This window comes from Schistocerca americana, chromosome 2 (genome assembly GCF_021461395.2).
Source record: "Schistocerca americana isolate TAMUIC-IGC-003095 chromosome 2, iqSchAmer2.1, whole genome shotgun sequence".
Lineage (NCBI taxonomy): Eukaryota > Metazoa > Arthropoda > Insecta > Orthoptera > Acrididae > Schistocerca > Schistocerca americana.
In genome coordinates this window covers 72,472,842-72,493,908 of record NC_060120.1, presented here as the reverse complement: position 1 = coordinate 72,493,908, position 21,067 = coordinate 72,472,842, and the positions used below count along the sequence as shown (strand labels likewise).

General features: G+C 43.2%; 1 protein-coding gene across 6 annotated transcripts in view; it reads right to left on the bottom strand.

Moving 5' to 3' along the window:
- The window catches only part of LOC124594774 (leukocyte elastase inhibitor-like), a 193,857-nt gene that overhangs the window by 52,042 nt on the left and 120,748 nt on the right, over positions 1–21,067 (bottom strand). The window contains exon 8 of one of the 6 annotated variants that reach the window (XM_047133178.1): positions 7,204–7,373. The exons of the other annotated variants lie outside the window; for them this stretch is intronic. Within the exon in view, the coding sequence (XP_046989134.1) occupies positions 7,219–7,373 (155 nt within the window). The 3' untranslated portion in view covers positions 7,204–7,218. Of the gene's footprint in view, positions 1–7,203; positions 7,374–21,067 lie in introns of those variants that run through there. 6 annotated transcript variants of the gene reach the window in all.

Here is a 21,067-nt window from a genome sequence, read left to right as displayed (position 1 = left end):
TAATGAACGGGTACTAAATACAAATGGGGAAAAACGAATTTAGGACACAAGTTGACTAAAAGAAGGCCACAACATGAAGCACCAATAAATAGTTAGTTTGGTAATCGAGTGAAGTGTGGGTGGTGAAAATTGTAGTTGGAGATACAGAGACACATACAGTGAGCAGATTCAGTTGGATTAAGGTTGTTGCAGTTAGAGATGAAAAGGTTTACTGAAGCTAGGCTAGAGTGCAGAGCTGCATCAAACAAGTCTTGGGACAGAGACCACAACACCACCCTGGACATTTGTAGTGATGCCCAATGCAATGCACATGGACAATATCATGATGAGTTTCATTGTGCATTGCACTTCCGACTTTTTAGCACCAATCCCGTTCACATAAACCGCACTAAATGGTGTAATAATTTGGATCACCATTCGTCCTGAAGAAACAGGCCTACAAGAATAGTTTTGAAGACTAAAGAACATTTAGTGTAAGTACTTCATGAATCCGAAAGGATTTCGCACCAAATCTACACATTTCGTTGACCCAAATATATACAATATTTTGTTCTCTGCGATAAGATTTCTCATATACAGAAGCGAAATCGAAAGAAGTCACGTTCGTTGGATTTGGTACTCGGAAAAATTATGTTCGATTCCAACTTTGAACTAAAAATCCCCGTAATTGAGAGAGGAGTTTTGATAGCCAGATTAAATTTGTCTTTGCAGCAGAGTGTAGGAAGCTATGAAACTTCCTGGCGAACTATGTGCCGGTGCAGGACTTGAACGTGAGACATTTGCATTCGTGGACAAGTGCAGTACCGACTAAGACATCCTATCATCACTCCAGACGTGCCCTGACAGGGTTCCACCAGTACATCATTTTCTACCCTGAAAATTTCACAGTTCTTCCACATTTCTTTTGGGACCAGCACTCCTGGAAGAAATGATACAGCTAGTACGGGACTTAGCCACAGACTAGTTTGGAAAGTGGAAGATGTAATCCTGGTGGAATTAGGGCTGTCGTGGCCGTTTCTGAGTCGTAACTGGTTAGCTCAGTTTGTGGAGCACTTGCCTGCGAAAGACGAATGTCTGCTGTTCGAGTTCTGGTCCGTCACACAGTTTAATCTGACAGGAAGTTTCGGTTTGGGTTTCATTCAAGAAGGTTTTTACTGAGTCCTTAGGCAACAAAAGGCTGTGCGTTACGCAGGGTGTCCACAAAACATTTCCAAAAATCATGACTCAGAAAAGATTAGATACAGAGCATCGTAGATTGTTGTACAAAATTAGCAACTCTCAAAGTTTCTTTTCCGTTATGCCAGTGTGACCAACGTGTCACCCATAGAACATCAAGGCGATATTCGAATTCTGCCCATGTATGGGTTGTTGATAATGCAACTTGAACACGGTTCAAAACTGTTCTCTGCTGTATTGGAAATGGCTATGTCAAGGCTGAGGTGGGAAGGTAAGGGAATTAGAATTAATGGAAGAAGGCTTACCAACTTGAGATTTGCTGATGATATTGCCTTACTGGCCAAAGACTTCGCAGAGCTCCAAAACTTAGTTACAGATCTTGCGTCGGAATGTCAGCTGGTTGGCTTGAACATGAACCTTTCCAAAACAAAAGTAATGTCCAACAAAAGGGTCCCAGCTGGAGATGTGAAGGTCAAGGACAGTCTGCTAGAACAGGTCAGTGAATAAGTCTACCTTGGCCAGATTATAAATATGAAGGGAGACATAAGGCCAGAAATCTATCGACGCATCAAGCTTGGCTGGCAAGCATTTGGGAAGAATTCAAAAGTGTTCAGATCAAAAATGCCAGTAAATTTGAAGAAAGCAGTATTTGATCAATGCATTCTTCCTGTGATGACGTATGGCTGCGAGACATGGACACTGAACTCATTTACAAAAGGGAAACTTAGGACAGCACAGAGAGCCATGGAGAGATCAATGCTGGGCTATACAAGAAAGGACAGGAAAAGGGCAGATGACATCCGGTCTGTGACGAAGGTTAATGACATCTTAGAGACAGTAGGTTCCTTGAAATGGCAGTGAGCTGGCCGCGTCGCAAGAAGAAAAGACAACAGATGGACGAAGCTAGTACTGGAGTGGAGTCCGAGGGAGCACCGGAGGCCTAGAGGAAGACCACCAGACAGATGGGACAAAGACATCAAGAAGATCGCTGGTAACAACTGGCAGAGAACTGCCCAAGACCGTCCCACTTGGAGAAGACTGCTGAAAGCCTTCCTGAATCCACGACTGGAAGAGGCCACATCATTTAATGATTGAATTGGCTGATGATGACGATGATGATGATGATGATGGGTCTGTATTGTAGCATCAATAGTTCTGATTGCTTCATTGATTCATACACGAAGGGTAACAATGGTATTGACAGGTGGTGCTTACACGAGATTCTTGGAGCATGCAACAAGTGCGAATTCATACTGCAGAGGAAATCGGTTGGCTGCAGTGCATTTGTACTTCGTAGACAAAAAAGGCCTAACCACTTTTGTAGCACTTCAGGGACAGCTAACCTTCCTTCCTGCATTTCGCTTGATGACAAGGAACTGACTTCTGTGGGCTGCGCTGAAATGCAACTTGAACACGGTTCAAATGGTTCAAATGGCTCTGAGCACTATGGGACTTAACATCTATGGTCATCAGTCCCCTAGAACTTAGAACTACTTAAACCTAACTAACCTAAGGACATCACACAACACCCACTCATCACGAGGCAGAGAAAATGCCTGACCCCGCCGGGAATCGAACCCGGGAACACTTGAACACGGTCAACAGGTGTTTGAGGCTCAGGGGAACGTCCACTTCGATGAAGGTCTCTGACACTCTAAAGATTTTGAACCACCTAATTACGTTTGTTTTCGCCGGTGGTGCCATCACATTTGCAACAATGTACAAAGCGAAAACAAACTCTAAGAGCTACTTAACATTTTGTAACAAATCACGGTAATAGTTTCCAAGTCATTTTTTGAGATGAAATGGAACTTCATGGGCACCCTGCATTTCTTCTGTAGGTAAAATTTTGGAAAATTCAGAACTTTAGGCTGTTTGATGTACTTCAACAGTCACTTGTTGAGCATTTGCCCTGATTTATTCGTCGCTTGAATATCCATTGATGGGAGACCACTTTTCGTCCGTTCTACAAGACGTGTAGCACGTATTTCATTGGAGAAAAAAACATATTAGGTGCTTCAACGCGGAGGAAAGATATAAAAGGCCGTGGACACGCAGTTCCAATGTGATAAAGAGCTTTTTCATGATTATGCTTCAATGAAATGTTCATGTTGAAAAACTAAGCTGCTTCACATATATCTTTTATTCTTGTTTTGTAGTAGTATTGTGAGACAACTGCACATGACACAAAAAACTGACATGAAAAAAAATACTAAGGCCTGATATGGACCCAGTCCCCAAACAACCATTACGTAACAAACACTACTGAACAAAATACATTTTCGTTGGCCTGCGTTATATTTGAGAACATATTTGAACAATAAAATCAAGTTTGTAACAGACATTAGACTCCTGCACAGATCTTCTGCTTCAGACTTCAATTCAATGAAAAATGTGAGAACACATGAATGTCATGAAAGTTTGAATTTCCGACATTTTACTGTCCATACGTAACACTGCTGTAAAACTAAATACTGATTTCTGCATAATCAGTGGAGATACGCACTGACACTGATCTAGAAAAGGATATACTACACTACAGCATTAAAATTTGTGATAGTACTTTTCACTATCGACGTGCTATTTACCGATATTTTATTATAGCAAAGTGTTATAGACATATTGAACTTTTTGTACATATCTTTAATGTGCTGGTGCCTTGAAAGAATATTTTATACACTGACGAAGAAGGAAATCGTAACACCAAGAAACAGGTAATGTTTGTCTAAGTTACATGTCTAAGTGATTAACGCTCCAGGATCACAGCCTGACGTAAGCGCGAGATAAGCCACCGCAAATGTGAAATGCTGGTACATTAATAACAGGTGTATCTGCCAAAATTTTGACTATAAACATGCAAACAAGCATGCATTGTGTGGTAGAGGTGCCGGATGTCAGTTTGTGGGATAGAGATCCATGTCTGTTGGACTCGATTGGTCAATACAGGAATGATTGATGCTGGTTGTGGATAACGCTGAAGTTGTCGTCCAATGATCTCGCTTACATGCTCGGTAGGAGACGTATCTGGTGATACAACAGGCCAAGGCAACATGACGACGATCTGTACAGCATGCTAGGTTACAACAACAGTATGTGGACGAGCGTTATCCTGTTGGAAAACACCCCCTGGAATGCGGTACATGTATGGCAACACAAGATGTCGGATCACCACACTGACGTACAATTTTGCAGTCAAGCTACGTGGGGTAACCACGAGAATGCTCCTGCTGTCATTCGAAATAGCAGCTGAGGCCATTGAGCCGTAGCGCCGCATAACGATCCTGCCTTGGAGGCGGTTAAGTGGGAGATGTGTCTCAGAGCTGGATAGTGACAGATGGTGACGCGAGACTGGACGCGCACGTAGTTTATGTATCAGCCGATAGAGGACAGTATTGGATAGGGTGACTGTGATTTTAGTTTCGATTGTGCCTACTAGAGTGCACTAAAGTAATAGAATGTTTTTCATAAACTGTTCTAGTATTTTCATAAAGTGTTATTATGTCTTTTTGTGTATGTAAAATGTTATAAATGTGTTTTAGCAGTATGGATGATGCGTGCCTGTGGTTTAAGGTTAATATGAAGATAATTGTTTAACGAGTTATGTAGTAGAATTTAGTGTGGATATGAACAAAGGGGATTTTTGTAGAATAGTTTTGTAAAGTAAGTTTATGGTAAAGGGAAAGTTAATTCAGGTATAAATAACAATAGTAAATAACTTTATGCATAAGCAAAACTTCAACATATTAAATAATTACGTCGGTAAAATGTGCAGTCGTTAGGTTTACTATTTTGCCATTGGTTATTGATGAAAAGCGCGGATTGACGCGGGAGATTGTTGTTTTGCTATTGGCTGTTGAGTAAACTGACCAATAGTAAAGCAGCATTCTTCGCGCGCCTTTCTCTGCTGGGAGAGAAGACGTACAGTATTCTAGAGAAGAGTCGAAGCCTAGCCATGAAAGAGATGGAAATGATAAGTTCCCGATTTAGCAGTGTTTTATACATCAAAAGTGTTGAAAAGTGACAGCATAATTATTCCGATGGGCGTGTAGAAATTTCGGAATTTTTGAGTGAATCTTGTGACGAGGAAAGACACATATTCCGCGTGGCGTATTGAGCAGGTCGGTGGCTAAAAAACTGTGATTGCATTTGGTACTGACAGACTTAATATTTGGCGAGGATTCTCAATCAAAAACAATCAGTATTTTTGTAGCTATTACGTTTTCGGGAAATGCAACACCATTAACTGGCTAACGTGAGTGAAAAGGATTGTGAGTGACTGTGTTAAGACTAGCACGGGCTTGGCAGTGAAACTTGTTCACCTAAGTTTCGGAATATCTTAATTGAGGACAAAATTTCCAAACTTTCATTTGTGCGAAAACTTTCTCCCGAAACGTAGATTAGTGACTTTAATTGCAGCCTGGTTCACGTCGAAGTACAGTAGTTTTCACTCGGCTTCCTTACTGATGATATGCTGAGACAACGTTCACAGGTAGGTGCAGGTCCGTCGTAAAGGGACGGAAAGAACCGCGCCAGCGCACCATAACTCCAGGTGTAGGGCCAGCGTGTCCAGCACGCAAACAGGTTGGTTGCAGGCCCTGGGCTGGCCTCCTTCTAACCAACACACGGCCAATCCTGACAACAAACCACAATCAGCTCTAACCAGAAAAAACCAAAGATCTCCACTCTGGCCTCCATTGAGCTGTCCCTTGGACCCGTAAAGTCGCAAATGGCGGTGGTTTGGGGTCGGTGGAACGTACCCTACAGGTCGTCTGGGGCGGTGTTGTCCTTGATGTAAGCGACTTTTTAACAGTTCGTTGTGTCACTGTAGTGCCAACTGGTGCTCAAAACGCAGCTGCATATGCAGTAGGATGTGCCACAGCCATACGCCGAACGCAGTGTCTTCCTTCTTCTTAGTGCCACGTGGCAGTCCGAAGCCCGCTCTTCTTGCGACCAAACATTCCCGTGACCACCTCTGCCAGCAATTACGTACACTGGCTGCATTCCTGCAATCAGGGGCGCCCGCAGTGGGGGGTGGAAGGGGGGGGTGGTTCCCGACTGTAGCGCCTAGAACCGCTCAGCCACCCCGGCCGGCCAAATTGAAACAGGTGATAGTGGGCCTGCAGTCGGTTAATTTGAGATAGGGAACGAATGGCCGTAAACGCATACTTATTGTGTTATGGACATACACAGCGTACACAGCATAGCTACACCGTAGCTCATCGTAACTGTTCAAAGATCTTCATCCGTTTCTACGGATGTTTCATACACCAGCATCTTGACGTAATCCTAGAGGAAAAAATCCAACGGTCTGAGACAGGGCGATTGCGCTGGCCATGAGACAAGACCTCCTCTTCCAAACAACGATTGGGGTACGTATTGTTCAGGTGCTCGCGAACATTAAGTTGGAAGTGAGCTGGTGCACCATCACGTTGAAACCATATGCTTTATCTGACAACAATGATTCAGCCGACATGAACTGTGGCAGCACATCTCGCATAACAGGTAACGTACACCACTCAAACAGGGAATGCATCAGAGAAGGTCCTCTTAGGCGATTTTCGACAACGATCGCCCATACGTTGACAGAGAATCGTTGTTGGTGGCCACCGATGTGGGAGGCGTGGGGATTGTCCTCACTCTCGACAATACACTATCATCACTGTGAACAGTTACTATCAACTACGGTATGCGCTGTTATGTCCGTAACACAGTAAATACGCATTTCCAGCCACTGGCTCCCTAATATCAATATAATCAGTTGTGGATCCACTGTCACCTACTTAAATTTCACCCAAAAGGTTTCTCACACCCTGTATATGCACATAATTCACAAGAATTCAGGTTTTTTTGGCAGTTGCATTTGGTGGAGTAAATATAGCTCAGTGTAGTGGTTTGACATTCAGTTTCCGATTATTTTTAAGACGTGTTGTTCTTCCGAAGAAAATATACGTGGTAAATTATGACCTCACAATGTAAATAATGCAAAATTTACATCAAATGAGAAAATAGTCAGCAGTCTGAACCTCAGGTAAGTCGTTCACTTCAGTATTCAGCGGGAGGGTCCGAGTAACGTCCCGCGAAGAGCACAATTTTCGTCTGCTGGTCCAGTATGAGGAACACAAATGGGTGATCCGCTCTGAAGACGGTGGGGCTTGGTGGCTCAGGTTCAAAAAGGGAATCAACAGCAACGTCCACTACTGCTGAAAAATAACGAGACACGGACTACTTAAATGATCATTCAGCCCCCAAAGAAACGCTTACTGTTTACAAAAGAATAACATCTAAACTACAGATTTTGGTGATAAACGAAATGATAATTGAAAGTAAATTACACTGGAAGCAGTAAAATTTCTATTAAATTAACAGAGCAACTGGAATAGAAAACTGCGGTAAGTACAACGCTATTCCACATAGAAGATTCTGTTTGCTGCATAGAAATAATCGCGACATCTTTTTCGTCACCTATGGATAGCACAAAACAGCAGGGAGGTCTCTCGTATTAAGCGTGGGAAAGAACAGAACTTGATAGATAACTTGATTTTTATGGATAATCCATTGCCACTCACGTGGGTAAGGGAGGTGTAGTAAACTGCAGCTAGAGGTAACAGCAGTCGTGCATCGTGTTGGGTGTACCTCCCATTGCCTCACACGAGACGAGAAAGCAATGTGCTTGGTGAGCGGTCAGAAACAACGCGGTACGTGCTTGGCATTGTTGTCTGCAACCACAGTGTTCCCTAGTGGCAACGCCGTACAAATTCTGCCTCCGAAAACGAACACGTGCAAAACAGCAGTATTAATTTCTTTAGCAGTTCTCAATGTCGTTTGGCAAAAATCTCAAAAAAATATATAGAAGTTTAACTGGTTGAAATATGCTTAGCGTAACGGAAAGAGGTCTTAAAAAATTCCATTTCCACTAGGAAAGTGACCTATTCTTGTGGTATTTAGTGTGGTAAGACAAACATCATATGACCCTTTTTGTATTAACACTCAGTATTTCAAAACTACAAATTCTCGGTCCTCTGGAGAAGTACAACAGCCACTAGAGTGCGTTATTATTGTTCGTGTTGGATTCCTTACCAGGCGCCAGTCGCCTTGGCCTAGCGGTTCCAGGCGCTTAAGTCCGGAATCGCGCTGTTGCTAGGGTCGCAGGTTCGAATCCTGCCTCGGGCACGGATGTGTGTGATGTCCTTAGATTCGTTAGGTTTGAGTAGTTTTAAATCTATGGGACTTATGACCTCAGATGTTAAGTCGCATAGTGCTTATAGCCATTTGAACCATTCTTACCAGGCCTGGTGGGGCATGTAAGGGAGAGAGCAGCATGAGATGTTGAGTGACAACCATGTAGGACACTGGGATGCCGCATACGTATGTGACACAACGTTAACAGCACCTGATGGAGTTTAAAAGGAGCCTAGTTGTGGGTCTCCGTTGGTCTGCTGGTGCGTTCTTGCAACACCCAGATTTGTGGGCCATTCGGACGTTACAGTCGCCCGATGTTTGGCTGCACACGGAGGCATACCAATCGTCAGAGGTTTCAATCAACTACACCTGATCAGCACAAGGGAGGCTGCCGTATTGTGCACCGAGCACATCCGCGCCTGCCAACCGAGAACAAGTACTGGACTCCCTCCTACTTTCTAATACAAGCAGCACCATTGGTCAGAGAGATGCTCAAAAATGGCACTATGGGACTTAACATCTGAGGTCATCAGTCCCCTAGAACTTACAACTACTTAAACCTAAGTAACCTAAGGACGTCAGACACATCCATGACCGAGGCAGGATTCGAACCTGCGACCGTAGCGGCCACAGCGGCCGGTGGTCAGAGAGATGCAGCAGGAGTATGGAATTACAGTCCCATGCATATGCTGCCGTTAACATCACAATGGCTGAGTTCGGGGTGGTGGCGTGAGCAAAGATCATATACTCCTAATGAATGACGTCGTATTGTGCTCAGCGTTGAACTGCTGTTTTTGCACTGCGTCGGATGACCGCCATCGGCGAGGATGGTGGCGACTTGGGGAGAGGTCCCATTCTTCCAACGTGTTGGAGAGGCTCAGCCGTGTTAGTACTGACGTCATGGCGTGGGGGGCTTCAGGAACTCTGACAGCACGACGGAACGTCACTGACATCCTGACAGCTAGTCTGTCATCTCTCACGTCACACTAACGTGGTGACATTTTTCAACAGGATAATGCTCCTCCACACAAGGCACGTGTGTCTGTGAAGTGGCTGCGTGATGATGAAGCAGTACCGTGGCCAGAAAGATCCACAGATCTCTCCCAGATATAATTTGTGTGGGACCAGCTCGGGTGTCAACTACACTCCTGGAAATGGAAAAAAGAACACATTGACACCGGTGTGTCAGACCCACCATACTTGCTCCGGACACTGCGAGAGGGCTGTACAAGCAATGATCACACGCACGGCACAGCGGACACACCAGGAACCACGGTGTTGGCCGTCGAATGGCGCTAGCTGCGCAGCATTTGTGCACCGCCGCCGTCAGTGTCAGCCAGTTTGCCGTGGCATACGGAGCTCCATCGCAGTCTTTAACACTGGTAGCATGCCGCGACAGCGTGGACGTGAACCGTATGTGCAGTTGACGGACTTTGAGCGAGGGCGTATAGTGGGCATGCGGGAGGCCGGGTGGACGTACCGCCGAATTGCTCAACACGTGGGGCGTGAGGTCTCCACAGTACATCGATGTTGTCGCCAGTGGTCGGCGGATGGTGCACGTGCCCGTCGACCTGGGACCGGACCGCAGCGACGCACGGATGCACGCCAAGACCGTAGGATCCTACGCACTGCCGTAGGGGACCGCACCGCCACTTCCCAGCAAATTAGGGACACTGTTGCTCCTGGGGTATCGGCGAGGACCATTCGCAACCGTCTCCATGAAGCTGGGCTACGGTCCCGCACACCGTTAGGCCGTCTTCCGCTCACGCCCCAACATCGTGCAGCCCGCCTCCAGTGGTGTCGCGACAGGCGTGAATGGAGGGACGAATGGAGACGTGTCGTCTTCAGCGATGAGAGTCGCTTCTGCCTTGGTGCCAATGATGGTCGTATGCGTGTTTGGCCCCGTGCAGGTGAGCGCCACAATTAGGACTGCATACGACCGAGGCACACAGGGCCAACACCCAGCATCATGGTGTGGGGAGCGATCTCCTACACTGGCCGTACACCACTGGTGATCGTCGAGGGGACACTGAATAGTGCACGGTACATCCAAACCGTCATCGAACCCATCGTTCTACCATTCCTAGACCGGCAAGGGAACTTGCTGTTCCAACAGGAAAATGCACGTCCGCATGTATCCCGTGCCACCCAACGTGCTCTAGAAGGTGTAAGTCAACTACCCTGGCCAGCAAGATCTCCGGATCTGTCCCCCATTGAGCATGTTTGGGACTGGATGAAGCGTCGTCTCACGCGGTCTGCACGTCCAGCACGAACGCTGGTCCAACTGAGGCGCCAGGTGGAAATGGCATGGCAAGCCGTTCCACAGGACTACATCCAGCATCTCTACGATCATCTGCATGGGAGAATAGCAGCCTGCATTGCTGCGAAAGGTGGATATACACTGTACTAGTGCCGACATTGTGCATGCTCTGTTGCCTGTGTCTATGTGCCTGTGGTTCTGTCAGTGTGATCATGTGATGTATCTGACCCCAGGAATGTGTCAATAAAGTTTCCCCTTCCTGGGACAATGAATTCACGGTGTTCTTATTTCAATTTCCAGGAGTGTATATCCCAGTGCCACTGTCTACAACGTGAAGCACAAGTTACCACAGTTGTAAGCCAGCTTACTCTGAAGGGGATACAACACCTTGCCAAAGGAATCAGTGCATGCATCCAGACCACAAGAGATGCATCACCATCCTAATAAGTGAGATAATACTGCCAAGTTCTTCGTAAATTTTACTAGTTCTTGCGCTAACAGAAATCACATCACTTACAGCACACTCTCTACGAGTGACGTTTTATGTCATTTCCTCACCCCCTTGAGGGTGCCTCAATGTCTTTTTGTCAAGCAGTGTACATCTCATATTACCTAGTGTTTAAATTTATAATATGATTTGAAGTTTTCGTGGCAGATGTTGCAGTACAAGTCGTAACTACTATGACAACTTCTTTGACTCCTTTTCATTATTTACGGCAGTTCATTCTGTTGCAACGCAGCCACACTTTTCTGTTTTTAGAGCGTTCAGTTTTAAAAACTGTCCTGACAGTTTCTGTTACATTTATGGTAAGTTTGTGGGCAAAGACCATCAAAGGAACTTTAGAGATATAGTTAGTAAAATGTACGTCTCATACTTCGGACCTAAAACTGGTTACCAGGGTCTCACAAAATTAAAAAAAAATAAGCCTTTGGATTTTCTATACCAATTACAATGGAGGAACCATTCTAATGATTAGTAGTGTACATGTCACTGCCTACAACTCACACTATACAAAAATAATTAGGTACCTAACCGTAAGTCTGCAATTTAGCTAGTGGATGATGGTTCAGAATTTCATGCTCCTAAGCCATCAAAAGCTTTTCATTACTTTATCCGAGATACTGACTAAAGGAGCGAATATAAAAATGTAGCAAATGAAGCAGACGAAAGAGAATAAGGACATTTAAAATAGATAAGCAGGAATGCCTGCAGGACAAATGCAAGGCTGTAGAAGCATGCATAACTAGGGGTCATAAAAACTGAAATGTGGGAGGTCTGTGCAACGGAAATAAAATTGAGGACAGCAAAATAGAAGGAGAAGAGAAAGTAACGGAAGATAAGATGGGAGTTAAAAGACGCAACTCGAACTACTAGCGCTGGAGCAGACGGCATTCCCTTGGAATTAGTGAGAGCCTAGGAAGAGTCAGCCACGCAAAATATGAGACAGACGAATACCCTTAGAAGTCAAGAAGAATGTAATAAATTCAGTTCCAAATAAGGCAATTTCCGATGGGCGTGAATATTACCGAATAATGAATATCACCGAATAATTAGTTTGATATATCATGTTTGCAGGATCTCGTTATCAGGAGAACGAAAACTGGCATTCTACGGATCGGAGCGTGGAATGTCAGATCCCTTAATCGGGCAGGTAGGTTAGAAATTTTAAAAAGGGAAATGGATAGGTTAAAGTTAGATATAGTGGGAATTAGTGAAGTTCGGTGGCAGGAGGAACAAGACTTTTGGTCAGGTGATTACAGGGTTATAAATACAAAATCAAATAGGGGTAATGCAGGAGTAGGTTCAATGATGAATAAAAAATAGGAGTGCGGGTTAGCTACTACAAACAGCATAGTGAACGAATTATTGTGGCCAAGATAGACACAAAGCCCATGCCTACTACAGTAGTACAAGTTTATATGCCAACTAGCTCTGCAGATGATGAAGAAATAGATGAAATGTATGACGAGATAAAAGAAATTATTCAGGTAGTGAGGGGAGAGGAAAATTTAATAGTCATGGGTGACTGGAATTCGTCAGTAGGAAAAGGGAGAGAAGGAAACATAGTAGGTGAATATGGATTGGGGGGAAGAAATGAAAGAGGAAGCCGCCTTGTAGAATTTTGCACAGAGCATAACTTAATCGTAGCTAACACTTGGTTCAAGAATCATAAAAGAAGGTTGTATACCTGGAAGAATCCTGGAGATACTAAAAGTTATCAGATAGATTATATAATGGTAAGACACAGATTTAGGAACCAGGTTTTAAATTGTAAGACATTTCCAGGGGCAGATGTGGATTCTGACCACAATCTATTGGTTATGAACTGCAGATTGAAACTGAAGAAACTGCAAAAAGGTGGGAATTTAAGGAGATGGGACCTGGATAAACTCAAAGAACCAGAGGTTGTAGAGAGTTTAAGGGAGAGCATAAGGGAACAATTGACAGGAATGGGGGAAAGAAATACAGTAGAAGAAGAATGGGTAGCTCTGAGGGATGAAGTAGTGAAGGCAGCAGAGGATCAAGTAGGTAAAAAGGCAAGGGCTAATAGAAATCCTTGGGTAACAGAAGAAATATTGAATTTAATTGATGAAAGGAGAAAATATAAAAATGCAGTAAATGAAGCAGGCAAAAAGGAATACAAACGTCTCAAAAATGAGATCGACAGGAAGTGCAAAATGGCTAAGCAGGGATGGCTAGAGGACAAATGTAAGGATGTAGAGGCTTGTCTCACTAGGGGTAAGATAGGTACTGCCTACAGGAAAATTAAAGAGACCTTTGGAGAGAAGAGAACCACTTGTATGAACATCAAGAGCTCAGATGGCAACCCAGTTCTAAGCAAAGAAGGGAAGACAGAAAGGTGTAAGGAGTATATAGAGGATTTATACAAGGGCGATGTACTTGAGGACAATATTATGGAAATGGAAGAGGATGTAGATGAAGATGAAATGGGAGATAAGATACTGCGTGAAGAGTTTGACAGAGCACTGAAAGACCTGAGTCGAAACAAGGCCCCGGGAGTAGACAACATTCCATTAGAACTACTGATGGCCTTGGGAGAGCCAGTCCTGAGAAAACTCTGCCATCTGGTGAGCAAGATGTATGAGACAGGCGAAATACCCACAGACTTCAAGAAGAATATAATAATTCCAATTCCAAAGAAAGCAGGTGTTGACAGATGTGAAAATTACCGAACTATCAGTTTAATAAGTCACAGCTGCAAAATACTAACGCGAATTCTTTACAGACGAATGGAAAAACTGGTAGAAGCGGATCTCGGGGAAGATCAGTTTGGATTCCGTAGAAATGTTGGAACACGTGAGGCAATACTAACCTTACGACTTATCTTAGAAGAAAGATTAAGGAAAGGCAAACCTACGTTTCTAGCATTTGTAGACTTAGAGAAAGCTTTTGACAACGTTAACTGGTATACTCTCTTTCAAATTCTAAAGGTGGCAGGGATAAAATACAAGGAGCGAAAGGCTATTTACAATTTGTACAGAAACCAGATGGCAGTTATAAGAGTCGAGGGGCATGAAAGGGAAGCAGTGGTTGGGAAAGGAGTGAGACAGGGTTGTAGCCTCTCCCCGATGTTATTCAATCTGTATATTGAGCAAGCAGTAAAGGAAACAAAAGAAAAATTCGGAGTAGGTATTAAAATAAAAACTTTAAGGTTCGCCGATGACATTGTAATTCTGTCAGAGACAGCAAAGGACTTGGAAGAGCAGTTGAACGGAATGGACAGTGTCTTGAAAGGAGGATATAAGATGAACGTCAACAAAAGCAAGACGAGGATAATGGAATGTAGTCAAATTAAATCGGGCGATGCTGAGGGGATTAGATTAGGAAATGAGACACTTAAAGTAGTAAAGGAGTTTTGCTATTTAGGGAGTAAAATACGATGGTCGAAGTAGAGAGGATATAAAATGTAGACTGGCAATGGCAAGGAAATCGTTTCTGAAGAAGAGAAATTTGTTAACATCGAGTATAGATTTAAGTGTCAGGAAGTCGTTTCTGAAAGTATTTGTATGGAGTGTAGCCATGTATGGAAGTGAAGCATGGACGATAACCAGTTTGGACAAGAAGAGAATAGAAGCTTTCGAAATGTGGTGCTACAGAAGAATGCTGAAGATAAGGTGGGTAGATCACGTAACTAATGAAGAGGTATTGAATAGGATTGGGGCACAACTTGACTAGAAGAAGGGATCGGTTGGTAGGACATGTTTTGAGGCATCAAGGGATCACAAATTTATCATTGGAGGGCAGTGTGGAGGGTAAAAATCGTAGAGGGAGACCAAGAGATCAATACACTAAGCAGATTCAGAAGGATGTAGGTTGCAATACATACTGGGAGATGAAGAAGCTTGCACAGGATAGAGTAGCATGGAGATCTGCATCAAACCAGTCTCAGGACTGAAGACCACAACAACAACAACATCATGTTCGCAAAGTTAGGAAACGAATTAATTACAGAAGAATGGAAAAACGTATAGAAGCCTACCTCAGGGAAGATCAGTCTCGCGTCCGGAAGAATGTAGAACCTGCAAGCCAATACTGACTCTAAGGTTTGTATTAGATGTCAGGTAAAAGAAAGATAAACCGTTTACAACATTTGTGGATTTAGAGAAAGCTTTTGACAATTACTGGAATGCACTCCTTGAAGGTACCTGTGATAAAATAGCGGGAGTGAAAGATTATTCGTAGCTATTACAGAAACCAAACTATGTTATAGGAGTCGAAGGACATGGAAGAGGTGATTGTGATGAAGGGAGTGTGACAAAGTTGTAGCCTATGCCCAATGTTAATCAAAGTGTATATTGAGCAAACAGTAAAGGAACCCAAGGAAAAACTTGGGAAGTGAGAGTTTCAGGGAGAAGAAATATAAACTTCGAGGTTTGCCGGTGGCAAAAGGAAATAGATGAGCAATCGAACGAAATGGATGGTGCCTTTAAGACGGTTTGTAACATGAATATGAACGAAAGCAAAACAAGAGTCAGACGACGCTGATGGATATCAAACAAAGTAGTCGATGAGTTTCGCTATTTGGCCAGCAAAATAAATAATGGTGGTCTAATTGAGGACAATGCAAAATGCAGACTAACTATCGCAATACAAGTATTATGAATTAACATTTAAATGTTATGAAGTCTTTTCTCAAAGTATTTATATGGAGTGCAACCTTTTACGGAAGTGAAACGTGAACGATAAACAGTTCAGGCAAGAAGAGAATAGAAACTTCTGAAATGAGACAGCAAAAAAGGATACCGAAGATTCGATGTGTAGTCGAGTAACTAATAAACGGGTACTGAATACAAATGGGGAAAAACGAATTTAGGACACAAGTTGACTAAAAGAAGGCCACAACATGAAGCACCAATAAATAGTTAGTTTGGTAATCGAGTGAGGTGTGGGTGGTGAAAATTGTAGTTGGAGATACAGAGACAACAAAGACAAATACAGTGAGCAGATTCAACTGGATTAAGGTTGTTGTAGTTAGAGATGAAAAGGTTTACTGAAGCTAGGCTAGAGTGCAGAGCTGCATCAAACAAGTCTTGGGACAGAGACCACAACACCACCCTGGACATTTGTAGTGATGCCCAGTGCAATGCACATGGACAATATCATGATGAGTTTTATTGTGCATTGCACTTCCGACTTTTTAGTACCAATCCCGTTCACATAAACCGCACTAAATGGTGTAATAATTTGGATCACCATTCGTCCAGAAGAAACAGGCCTACAAGAATAGTTTTGAAGACTAAAGAACGTTTAGTGTAAGTACTTCATGAATCCGAAAGGATTTCGCACCAAATCTACACATTTCGTTGACCCAAATGGAAAACTTCGTGAAAGCCTTAGCCAAATATATACAATATTTTGTTCTCTGCGATAAGATTTCTCATATACAGAAGCGAAATCGAAAGAAGTCACGTTCGTTGGATTTGGTACTCGGAAAAATTACATTCGATTCCAACTTTGAACTAAAAATCCCCGTAATTGAGAGAGGAGTTTTGATAGCCAGATTAAATTTGTCTTTGCAGCAGAGTGTAGGAAGTTATGAAACTTCCTGGCGAACTATGTGCCGGTGCAGGACTTGAACGTGAGACATTTGCATTCGTGGACAAGTGCACTACCGACTAAGACATCCTATCATCACTCAAGACGTGCCCTGACAGGGTTCCACCAGTACATCATTTTCTACCCTGAAAATTTCACAGTTTTTCCCCATTTCTTTTGGGACCAGCACTCCTGGAAGAAATGATACAGCTAGAACGGGACTTAGTCACAGACTAGTTTGGAAAGTGGAAGATGTAATCCTGGTGGAATTAGGGCTGTCGTGGCCGTTTCTGAGTCGCAACTGGTTAGTTCAGTTCGTGGAGCACTTGCCTGCGAAAGACGAATGTCTGCTGTTCGAGTTCTGGTCCGTCACACAGATTAATCTGACAGGAAGTTTCGGTTTGGGTTTCATTCAAGAAGGTTTTTACTGAGTCCTTAGGCAACAAAAGGCTGTGCGTTATGCAGGGTGTCCACAAAACATTTTCATGACTCAGAAAAGATTAGATACAGAGCATCGTAGATTGTTGTACAAAATTAGCAACCCTCAAAGTTTCTTTTCCGTTATGCCAGTATGACCAACGTGTCACCCATAGAACATCAAGGCGATATTCGAATTCTGCCCATGTATGGGTCTGTATTGTAGCATCAATAGTTCTGATTGCTTCATTGATTCATACACGAAGGGTAACAATGGTATTGACAGGTGGTGCGTACACGAGATTCTTGGGGCATGCAACAAGTGCGAATTCATACTGCAGAGGAAATCGGTTGGCTGCAGTGCATTTGTACTTCGTAGACAAAAAAGGCCTAACCACTTTTGTAGCACTTCAGGGACAGCTAACCTTCCTTCCTGCATTTCGCTTGATGACAGGGAACTGACTTCTGTGGGCTGCGCTGAAATGCAACTTGAACACGGTTCAAATGGCTCAAATGGCTCTGAGCACTATGGGACTTAACATCTATGGTCATCAGTCCCCTAGAACTTAGAACTACTTAAACCTAACTAACCTAAGGACGTCACACAACACCCAGCCATCACGAGGCAGAGAAAATCCCTAACCCCGCCGGGAATCGAACCCGGGTATACTTGAACACGGTCAACAGGTGTTTGAGACTCAGGGGAACGTCCACTTCGATGAAGCTCTCTGACACTCTAAAGATTTTGAACCACCCAATTACGTTTGTTTTCGCCGGTGGTGCCATCCCATTTGCAACAATGTACAAGGCGAAAACAAACTCTAAGAGCTACTGAACATTTTGTAACAAATGACGGTAATAGTTTCCAAGTCATTTTTTGAGATGAAATGGAACTTCATGGGCACCCTGCATTTCCTCTGTAGGCAAAATTTTGGAAAATTCAGAACTTTAGGCTGTTTGATGTACTTCAATAGTCACTTGTTGAGCATTTGCCTTGATTTTTTCGTCGCTTGAATATCCATTGATGGGAGACCACTTTTCGTCAGCTCTACAAGACGTGTAGCACGCATTTCATTGGAAAAAATATATATTAGGTGCTTCAAAGCGGAGGAAAGATATAAAAGGCCGTGGACACGCAGTTCGAATGTGATAAAGAGCTTTTTCATGATTATGCTTCAATGAAATGTTCATGTTGAAAAACTAAGCTGCTTCACATATATCTTTTATTCTTGTTTTGTAGTAGTATTGTGAGACAACTGCACATGACACAAAAAACTAACGTGAAAAAAAATACTAAAGCCTGATTGGACCCAGTCCCCAAACAACCATGACGTAACAAACTCTACTGAACAAAATACATTTTCGTTCGCCTGTGTTATGTTTGAGAACATATTTGAACAATAAAATCAAGATTGTAACAGACATTAGACTCCTGCACAGATCTTCTGCTTCAGCTTCAATTCAATGAAAAATATGAGAACACATGAATGTCATGAAAGTTTGAATTTCCGACATTTTACTGTCCGTACGTAACACAGCTGTAAAACTAAATACTGACTTCTGCATAATCAGTGGAGATACGCACTGACACTGGTCTAGAAAAGGATATACTACACTACAGCATTAAAATTTGTGACAGTACTTTTCACTATCGACGTGCTATTTACCGATATGTTATTATAGCAAAGTGTTAGAGACATTGAACTTTTTGTACATATCTTTAATGTGCTGGTGCCTTGAAAGAATATTTTATACACTGACGGAGAAGAAAATCGTAACACCAAGAAACAGGTAATGTTTGTCTAAGTTACATGTCTAAGTGATTAACGTTCCAGGATCACAGCTTGACGTAAGCGCGAGATAAGCCACCGCAAATGTGAAAAATGCTAGTACATTAATAACAGGTGTATCTGCCAAACTTTTGACTGTAAACATGCAAACGAGCATGCATTGTGTGGTAGAGGTGCCGGATGTCAGTTTGTGGGTTAGAGATCCATGTCTGTTGCGCTCGATTGGTCAATACAGTGATGATTGATGCTGGTTGTGGATAACGCTGAAGTTGTCGTCCAATGGTCTCGCTTACATGCTCGGTTGTAGACGTATCTGGTGATACGACAGGCCAAGGCAACATGACGACGATCTGTACAGCATGCTAGGTTACAACAACAGTATGTGGGCGAGCGTTATCCTGTTGGAAAACACCCCCTGGAATGCGGTATATGTATGGCAACACAAGATGTCGGATCACCACACTGACGTACAATTTTACAGTGAAGCTACGTGGGGTAACCACAAGAGTGCTCCTGCTGTCATTCAAAATAGCAGCTGAGGCCATTGAGCCGTAGCGCCGCATAACGATCCTGCCTTGGAGGCGGTTAAGTGGGAGATGTGTCTCAGAGCTGGATAGTGACAGATGGTGACGCGAGACTGGACGCGCATGTAGTTTATGTATCAGGCGATAGAGGACAGTATTGGATAGGGTGACTGTGATTTTAGTTTCGATTGTGCCTACTAGAAAGCACTAAAGTAACAGAATGTTTTTCATAAACTGTTCTAGTATTTTCATAAAGTGTTATTATGTCTTTTTGTGTATGTAAAATGTTATAAATGTGTTTTAGCATTATGAATGATGCGTGACTATGGTTTAAGGTTAATATAAAGATAATTGTTTAACGAGTTATGTAGTAGAATTTAGTGTGAGAACATTTCGAAGAAGTATGGATATGAACAAAGGGGATTTTTGTAGAATAGTTTTGTAAAGTAAGTTTATGGTAAAGGGAAAGTTAATTCAGGTATAAATAACAATAGTAAATAACTTTATGCATAAGCAAAACTTCAACATATTAAATAATTACGTCGGTAAAAAGTGAAGTCGTTAGGTTTACTATTCTGCGATTGGTTATTGATGAAAAGCGCGGATTGACGCGGGAGAATGTTGTTTTGCTATTGGCTGTTGAGTAAACTGACCAATAGTAAAGCAGCATTCTTCGCGCTCCTTTCTCTGCTGGGAGAGAAGACTTACAGTGTTCTAGAGAAGAGTCGAAGCCTAGCCATGAAAGAGATGGAAATGATAAGTTCCGGATTCAGCAGTGTTTTATACATCAAAAGTGTTGAAAAGTGACAGCATAATTATTCCGATGGGCGTGTAGAAATTTCGGAATTTTTAAGTGAATCTTGTGACGAGGAAAGACATATATTCCGCGTGGCGTATTGAGCAGGTCGGTGGCTAAAAAACTGTGATTGCATTTGGTACTGACAGACTTATTATTTGGCGAGCATTCTCAATCAAAAACAATCAGTATTTTTGTAGCTATTACGTTTTCGGGAAATGCAACACCATTAACTGGCTAACGTGAGTGAAAGGGATTGTGAGTGACTGTGTTAAGACTAGCACGGGCTTGGCAGTGATACTTGTTCACCTAAGTTTCGGAATATCTTAATTGAGGACAAAATTTCCAAACTTTCATTTGTGCGAAAACTTTCCCCCGAAACGTAGATTAGCGACTTAAATTGCAGCCTGGTTCACGTCGAAGTACAGTAGTTTTCACTCGGCTTCCTTACTGATGATATGCTGAGACAATGTTCACAGGTAGGTGCAGGTCCGTCGTAAAGGGACGGAAAGAACCGCGCCACCGCACCATAACTCCAGGTGTAGGTCCAGCGTGTACAGCACGCAAACAGGTTGGTTGCAGGCCCTGGACTGGCCTCCTTCTGACCAACACACGGCCAATCCTGACAACAAAGCACAATCAGCTCTAACCAGAAAAAACCAAAGATCTTCACTCTGGCCTCCATTGAGCTGTCCCTTGGCACCCGTAAAGTCGCAAATGGCGGTGGTTTGGGGTCGGTGGAACGTACCCTACAGGTCGTCTGGCGCGGTGTTGTCCTTGAAGTAAGCGACTTTTTAACAGTTCGTTGTGTCACTGTAGTGCCAATTGGTGCTCAAAACGCAGCTGCATATGCAGTAGGATGTGCCA